At 50.5% G+C, this 8,331-nt stretch overlaps 1 protein-coding gene across 4 annotated transcripts in view; it reads right to left on the bottom strand.

The window, feature by feature from the left end:
• Positions 1-518: 518 nt before the first annotated feature.
• The window catches only part of mylk (myosin light chain kinase), a 60,590-nt gene continuing 52,777 nt past the window's right edge, over positions 519-8,331 (bottom strand). For all 4 annotated transcript variants that reach the window (XM_031893655.1, XM_031893659.1, XM_031893656.1 and 1 more), the window contains 4 exons: positions 6,909-7,032; positions 6,600-6,729; positions 4,645-4,773; positions 519-3,360 (listed from right to left, as the gene is read on the bottom strand). In XM_031893655.1, the coding sequence (XP_031749515.1) occupies positions 3,110-3,360; positions 4,645-4,773; positions 6,600-6,729; positions 6,909-7,032 (634 nt within the window). In that variant the 3' untranslated portion in view covers positions 519-3,109. The remainder of the gene's footprint in view (positions 3,361-4,644; positions 4,774-6,599; positions 6,730-6,908; positions 7,033-8,331) is intronic.

Genomic DNA, 8,331 nt, shown 5'->3' with positions numbered 1-8,331 from the left:
TCTGGATCCATTATCTGCTGTAAGCTTACTGACGTGTCCGGGGTTAACCGATTCCTCAGGATCCATTATCTGCTATGAGCTTACTGATGTGTCTGGGGTTAACCGAATCCTCTGGATCCATTATCTGCTGTGAGCTTACTGACCTGTCTGGGGTTAATGGAATGTTCTGAATCCATTATCTGCTGTGAGCTTACTGACGTGTCTGGGGTTAAAGGAATCCTCTGAATCCATTATCTGCTGTGAGCTTACCGACATGTCTGGGGTTAAAGGAATCCTCTGAATCCATTATCTGCTGTGAGCTTACCGACATGTCTGGGGTTAAAGGAATCCTCTGAATCCATTATCTGCTGTGAGCTTACCGACATGTCTGGGGTTAAAGGAATCCTCTGAATCCATTATCTGCTGTGAGCTTACTGACATGTCTGGGGTTAAAGGAATCCTCTGAATCTATTATCTGCTGTGAGCTTACTGACATGTCTGTGGATAATAATAATAATAAACCGAGGCGGAGGCGGAGCTTATAGAAAGCATGCTGTGTGAGACCTTTACTTATTACGTGAGCAGCTACATTCTCAAAATCCCCCAAAATTCTTATACAAACTGACAAAAAAAGGAAGAATTGTGCATTTTCAATAAAATACATCAGAAAAACATAATAATAATAATAATAACAGGCGAGCGCGGTTCTAGTGACATTTGTACACGTAAAAACGGTCCCATATACGGAGCCGCGTCCATTCCGTGGGGGCGGGGGGGGGGGGCAACGTCTCCCTTAGAACTGGGTTTAACCTCTTGTTTGCCAGGTTGCTATAATAACGCTCATTCTTATCTGGGGACAAAAACTCAGGAATGATTCTTATTGATTTGCCCCATTTAAAGGGAAAGTTTTCCTAAGGATTTAGTCATCTTTGTCAGTTCTTCTGTCTCTCTCTCAAGCTGTCCTGTTGCTAGGGTGAGTGACACCGGCAACCAAAAGTAAAGGCTACATTATTATTATTATTATTTATAATTTATTTATTATTTTTAGGCCTTTCTCGTTCATCTTATGTCGTGTAATCCAGTGCGTGGTTGTTAGGGTCAGTGGCACCATAGCAACCAGACCAGCATAAAAGTCCGGCTGAAGAGTAAAAAAAAACTCACTAAAATAGAACAAAACTGAATGGAAATGTTACACACAGCCAATGGGGAAATGAATATAGTATAAAAACAAAATATTTGGGCTCTTTGATCGGATTGGGGTCTAGGGGAAATTATTGGGGTGAAGGGGAAATAGTCCTAGAATGGGGCCCCCGGATTCCGAATCCTTGTGCCAATCAGGAGGCATTTGGGGGTCATTCCTGCGCTTGTGCCCGACCCTATAACATTCCAATGGGACCAATCACTCCTAACGCTGCCCCCCCACATGGATATTCCCAGCACCCCGGTTGGTGCCCCCCTCCCCAGGTGCTGGTTCTGACCCATTGCCCCACACACAGGCAACATGGGACACGGCCCCCCCCCCCCAAACAACCTCGGAAACAAAGAAAACAAAGTGCTTAAATGTGAAGTCAAATCTGAGTGCGAATCTCACGTCACGTAGAAGAAGAGGGTCCCCGGGTCGTCGGTCCTGTTGATGAGAATCAGAACCCGGAGAGCGGTTCATTTGGCACCGGTGCTGGATCATCGCTTCATCTTACAGAGCTTCCTCTGCACTTACCCCCCAACCCCTGCCCCCGGGGTATCCTGAATGCACAGCAGGTAACAACAGCTCCAGAACCGGAGAAAGGGCCCATTTGCCTTGGTTACAGTACTCGACCCAAATGATGGCATCACTGCTGCTTCTATATTTGCCCTTAGCGGATGTAAATTACCCCTGCTTGTGACATCATAACATCGGAGAGCCAATCAGATTTAAGACAAGTCAACTGGGCCCTTAGTCTTCCGAGATGCCAATCTGGGTTCTACTTTGGGTTCTGTTCAAGGGGAATAATATTCATTATAGGGAAAAATTCCTCTTTAACCCTATTTACGGAATAATGACCCCCCAAGTCCATCATGGGGCCCCTGGAAACTGCTTGGGTGATCTATGGAAGGAACCACTGAGCCGGTACTAAGGTATCAGTTCTAAGGTATTGGTACTAAGGTATTAGTTATAAGGTATTGGTACTAAGGTATTGGTACTAAGGTATCGGTTCTAAGGTATCGGTTCTAAGGTATCAGGTTCTAAGGTATCGGCACTAAGGTATCTGTTATAAGGTATCGGTTCTAAGGTATCAGTACTAAGGTATTAGTTCTAAGGTATCGGTACAAAGGTATCGGTTCTAAGGTATCAGGTTCTAAGGTATCGGCACTAAGGTATCGGTTCTAAGGTATCAGTACTAAGGTATTAGTTCTAAGGTATCAGTACTAAGGTATTAGTTCTAAGGTATCAGTACTAAGGTATTGGTTCTAAGGTATCTGTTATAATGTATCGGAACTAAGGTATGGGTTCTAAGGTATCGGCACTAAGGTATCGGTTCTAAGGTATCAGTACTAAGGTATTAGTTCTAAGGTATCAGTACTAAGGTATCGGAACTAAGGTATTGGTTCTAAGGTATCAGTTCTAAGGTATCGGTACCAAGGTATCGGTTCTAACGTATCAGTTCTAAGGTAACGGTACTAAGGTAGCGGTTCTACGGTATAGGTACTATGACTGTAGAACTACAGAACCTACGGGAATGTTACCACCCCCTGCCCCCTTCTCGCTCGGCTCTTGCCCCCACTATCCCCCTGTCCTGGCCCATATCTGGTAAGTGCAGAGAAGGCCCTGGAGATCCAGTGAGTTTCTGGTTCTGATTCCTGTCAGTTTCCAGCCCTGCCCTGGGGCATCTGCTAACGGTGCCGGAGGGCCGAGCTCCACCATTTTGGATTTGTTGGCCGAGCTCTGGCGATGGCCGGGCCTGGAAGGATGAACCTCTCCTGGTATCGGGCCGGGATCTAAGGTCCAATCAGTGAAATTGAAGCAAAATGTTCTCACTCCACTTTTGTTCTGGAAAAATTAAAAAAAAATAAAGCAAAGTTTTTCTGGGGATTAAATGGTTGAATTCCCCGTGAGTTGTGCTCAGTTAGTGCTCCGGGCGGAGTCCGTGTTTTACTCCTCCTCCTCTTCCTCCTCCTCTTCCTCCTCCTCCTCCGCCATCACCTCTACAATCAGCTCGGCCGTGCAGGTCGTATCCCCCAGGCTGTTGGCGGCTTTGCAGGTGTATTTGGCGTCGTCGTCGCCGCAAACTTCCGAGATGGTCAGGGAGCAGTTACCGTCCTCGTCGTAATCGATCTGGAAGTGCCGAGACTCCTTGATGGGTTGGTCGTCCTTGTACCAAATCACCTCCGGGTCGGGGTGCCCTGCAGCAATGAGCGACATGTATTATACACCCGCACCCTCAGTTACACCCGCACCCCCAGTTACACCCCACCCCCAGTTACACCCGCACCCCAAGTTACACCCCACCCCCAGTTACACCTGCACCCCCAGTTACACCCGCACCCCAAGTTACACCCCACCCCCAGTTACACCCGCACCCCAAGTTACACCCCCCCACCCCCCCAGTTACACCCGCACCCCAAGTTACACCCCACCCCCAGTTACACCCGCACCCCCAGTTACACCCGCACCCCAAGTTACACCCCACCCCCAGTTACACCCACACCCCAAGTTACACCCGCACCCCAAGTTACACCCGCACCCCAAGTTACACCCCACCCCCAGTTACACCCGCACCCCCAGTTACACCCACAATTACCCGCACCCCCAGTTACACCCACACCCCCAGTTACACCCGCACCCCCAGTTACATCCGCACCCCCAGTTACACCCGTACCCCCAGTTACACCCGCACCCACAATTACACCCGCAAACCAATTACACTCCCAGTTACACCCGCACCCACAATTACCCGCACCCCCAGTTACACCCACACCCCCAGTTACACACGCACCCACAATTACACCCGCAAACCAATTACACCCCCAGTTACACCCGCACCCCCAGTTACACCCGCACCCACAATTACACCCGCACCCCCAGTTACACCCGCACCCCCAGTTACACCCGCAAACCAATTATACCCCGTTACACCCGCACCCCCAGTTACACCCGCACCCCAGTTACACCAACACCCCCAGTTACACCCGCACCCACAATTACCCGCACCCCCAGTTACACCCACACCCCCAGTTACACCCGCACCCACAATTACCCGCACCCCCAGTTACACCCACCCCCCCTTACATCTGCCCCAAAGAAACCCTCCCCGGAGAGTCCAATTTTTTTCAGTCCTTGGTGTTTACAGCTCATGGGCTGCTCTCCTCCCTGTGGTCAGGTCCAGTCCTGCCCAAGTACCAGAGAATATCCCAGGGGGCCCCAGTCCGGGGCAATTCCCATGAGCCCTATTTTATTCCCACCATAAGCCTAAATACCCCTGTCTATCTAATGGCTGTGAGGGTGGGCTCCAGGCTTCCTGGGGTCTAACACTGCTCGGGTCAGGGGGAAATTATATGGGGAGGAATCAGAATAAAAATGGGTTGGGGGCAACACCACCCCCCACTTCCAGCCCCAACCAATGAAGAGAGAGAATTCCCCGAGCAAGATAAACAACTAAAGTGATTGAATTACCCTGGCGCACTTACCCTCAATTCTGCAGTCAAACCTCGCGGCGCTCCCTTCCACGACTTCGATATCCAGAATGGTCTTCGTGAAGAAAGGCTTTGCGGGGGGCTTCTCCTCTGTCACCGACTCCAGGAAAGCCTGGTTGTCTTCTGCCGGGGGGGTAAAGGGGTTACACTCACTGCATAATACATATACCCCTCCTCCGTGCTGCGGGGCACTGCCAACCCAAGGCTGGTACTTACAGTCTCATAGACTGACTGGCACACAGGCCTGGACTGGCAATCTGTGGGTACTGGGAATGCCAGGGGGGCTGTAAGGTGCCACAGACAGTCACTATTTATTGGGCTGGGGGGGGCTGTTTGTGCCTCTGGGTACTGGGAATGCCAGGGGGGCTGTAAGGTGCCACAGACAGTCACTATTTATTGGGCTGGGGGGGCTGTTTGTGCCTCTGGGTACTGGGAATGCCAGGGGGGCTGTAAGGTGCCACAGACAGTCACTATTTATTGGGCTGAGGGGGCTGTTTGTGCCTCTGGGTACTGGGAATGCCAGGGGGGCTGTAAGGTGCCACAGACAGTCACTATTTATTGGGCTGGGGGGGGCTGTTTGTGCCTCTGGGTACTGGGAATGCCAGGGGGGCTGTAAGGTGCCACAGACAGTCACTATTTATTGGGCTGGGGGGGGCTGTTTGTGCCTCTGGGTACTGGGAATGCCAGGGGGGCTGTAAGGTGCCACAGACAGTCACTATTTATTGGGCTGGGGGGGGCTGTTTGTGCCTCTGGGTACTGGAATGCCAGGGGGGCTGTAAGGTGCCACAGACAGTCACTATTTATTGGGCTGGGGGGGCTGTTTGTGCCTCTGGGTACTGGGAATGCCAGGGGGGCTGTAAGGTGCCACAGACAGTCACTATTTATTGGGCTGGGGGGGGGCTGTTTGTGCCTCTGGGTACTGGGAATGCCAGGGGGGTGGAAGGTGCCACAGACAGTCACTATTTATTGGGCTGGGGGGGGGGGCTGTTTGTGCCTCTGGGTACTGGGAATGCCGGGGGGGCTGTAAGGTGCCACAGACAGTCACTATTTATTGGGCTGGGGGGGGGCTGTTTGTGCCTCTGGGTACTGGGAATGCCGGGGGGGCTGTAAGGTGCCACAGACAGTCACTATTTATTGGGCTGGGGGGGCTGTTTGTGCCTCTGGGTACTGGGAATGCCAGGGGGGCTGTAAGGTGCCACAGACAGTCACTATTTATTGGGCTGGGGGGGCTGTTTGTGCCTCTGGGTACTGGGAATGCCAGGGGGGCTGTAAGGTGCCACAGAGAGTCACTATTTATTGGGCTGGGGGGGTACTGGGAATGCCGGGGGGGCTATTTGGAATCCAGTCCATACCTGCTGACAGAGTTTTTAACAAAATAATATAAATTCAGGAATAATCAAATTATTACAGCAATCTTTCCATTCTCGTTCCCATCGAGCGAATCCCAAAATAACCGAGGGATCAGGCTGCGGGGCACGTAGCTCTGTCCCGGGGGGGGGGGCAATGCTCATAACATGGATCCCTTTGCTGGGATCAAGGAGAAAACGGGGCAGAGGCTAAAACCCCGATAATGTGTATCCGGTTACTTTGGGCATCTGATTGGGCGCTGACCCAATGTATCCGCACCCCCTGCGCCCCTAGTGGCACAAAGTGACTGCTGCACCCAGTTATAATTGGTGCAAATGGCGCTGGTGCCCTGACAATCGCTGTTACCCCCATATATATAATAACAGGCACTAAGTTTGCCCATGAGCAGTAACCCATAGCAACTAATTAGATTTTGGCTGATTGGTTGCTATGGGTTACTGCTCCAGGGCAAACTTAATGCCCTTTATTACATAACCCCCTTTATTCTTAGTATATCTGGAATGGTCACATTTATTGCCCATGTCTCTCAGAGCGGCAGATTAACCCTTGCCAGTTCAGTGCCACCGCAAACCTCATCTCACCTTCATTGGCTTCAAGCTCCGCAGACAGGGGGCTGCTGGGGGCGCTGCCCGATGACTTCCTGGCGCTCAGCCCAGAGATCATGGCCATAGAGGAGAGACGTCCGATTGCCCTCACTGCGTGCCCGGTTTTCTGCAAGTACGGCAGTGTGTTAGATGCCACAAGTAACATGTAAGCTTAATGGCCCAATCACAGAATCACAGGGGCTTAATGGCCCAATCACGGAATCACAGGGGCTTAATGGCCCAATCACAGCATCACAGGGGCTTAATGGCCGTATTCAATATAAACTGGCACAGAACGGACATTACCTGCCATTTCCTCCGAGCCATATATTTCTTCATCCTGTCTTTGGAGAGTTTCTTGGCTTCCATTGTGGCAGTGTCCTGCTGTAGCCACGAATGCTGGAGGCACTGGGTACAGTTCAGCCGATTCCTAATCAGAGGGACAAAGAGATACTCTCTGTACAGGCTATGGGCAAACTTAGGGGGCTGTTCCTGCTGAATTGTGCTTAGTACAGGGGAATCCCTATGTGCCATAGTTTTATGGTATCTCTCTGTACAGGCTATGGGCAAACTTAGGGGGCTGTTCCTGCTGAATTGTGCTTAGTACAGGGGAATCCCTATGTGCCATAGTTTTATGGTATCTCTCTGTACAGGCTATGGGCAAACTTAGGGGGCTGTTCCTGCTGAATTGTGCTTAGTACAGGGGAATCCCTATGTGCCATAGTTTTATGGTATCTCTCTGTACAGGCTATGGGCAAACTTAGGGGGCTGTTCCTGCTGAATTGTGCTTAGTACAGGGGAATCCCTATGTGCCATAGTTTTATGGTATCTCTCTGTACAGGCTATGGGCAAACTTAGGGGGCTGTTCCTGCTGAATTGTGCTTAGTACAGGGGAATCCCTATGTGCCATAGTTTTATGGTATCTCTCTGTACAGGCTATGGGCAAACTTAGGGGGCTGTTCCTGCTGAATTGTGCTTAGTACAGGGGAACCCCTATGTGCCATAGTTTTATGGTATCTCTCTGTACAGGCTATGGGCAAACTTAGGGGGCTGTTCCTGCTGAATTGTGCTTAGTACAGGGGAATCCCTATGTGCCATAGTTTTATGGTATCTCTCTGTACAGGCTATGGGCAAACTTAGGGGGCTGTTCCTGCTGAATTGTGCTTAGTACAGGGGAATCCCTATGTGCCATAGTTTTATGGTATCTCTCTGTACAGGCTATGGGCAAACTTAGGGGGCTGTTCCTGCTGAATTGTGCTTAGTACAGGGGAATCCCTATGTGCCATAGTTTTATGGTATCTCTCTGTACAGGCTATGAGCAAACTTAGGGGGCTGTTCCTGCTGAATTGTGCTTAGTACAGGGGAATCCCTATGTGCCATAGTTTTATGGTATCTCTCTGTACAGGCTATGAGCAAACTTAGGGGGCTGTTCCTGCTGAATTGTGCTTAGTACAGGGGAATCCCTATGTGCCATAGTTTTATGGTATCTCTCTGTACAGGCTATGGGCAAACTTAGGGGGCTGTTCCTGCTGAATTGTGCTTAGTACAGGGGAATCCCTATGTGCCATAGTTTTATGGTATCTCTCTGTACAGGCTATGGGCAAACTTAGGGGGCTGTTCCTGCTGAATTGTGCTTAGTACAGGGGAATCCCTATGTGCCATAGTTTTATGGTATCTCTCTGTACAGGCTATGGGCAAACTTAGGGGGCTGTTCCTGCTGAATTGTGCT

This window comes from Xenopus tropicalis, chromosome 9 (genome assembly GCF_000004195.4).
Source record: "Xenopus tropicalis strain Nigerian chromosome 9, UCB_Xtro_10.0, whole genome shotgun sequence".
Classification (NCBI taxonomy): Eukaryota; Metazoa; Chordata; class Amphibia; order Anura; family Pipidae; genus Xenopus; species Xenopus tropicalis.
Note: the sequence above shows the minus strand (reverse complement) of the source record. Positions and strands in the feature narration are given on the sequence as shown.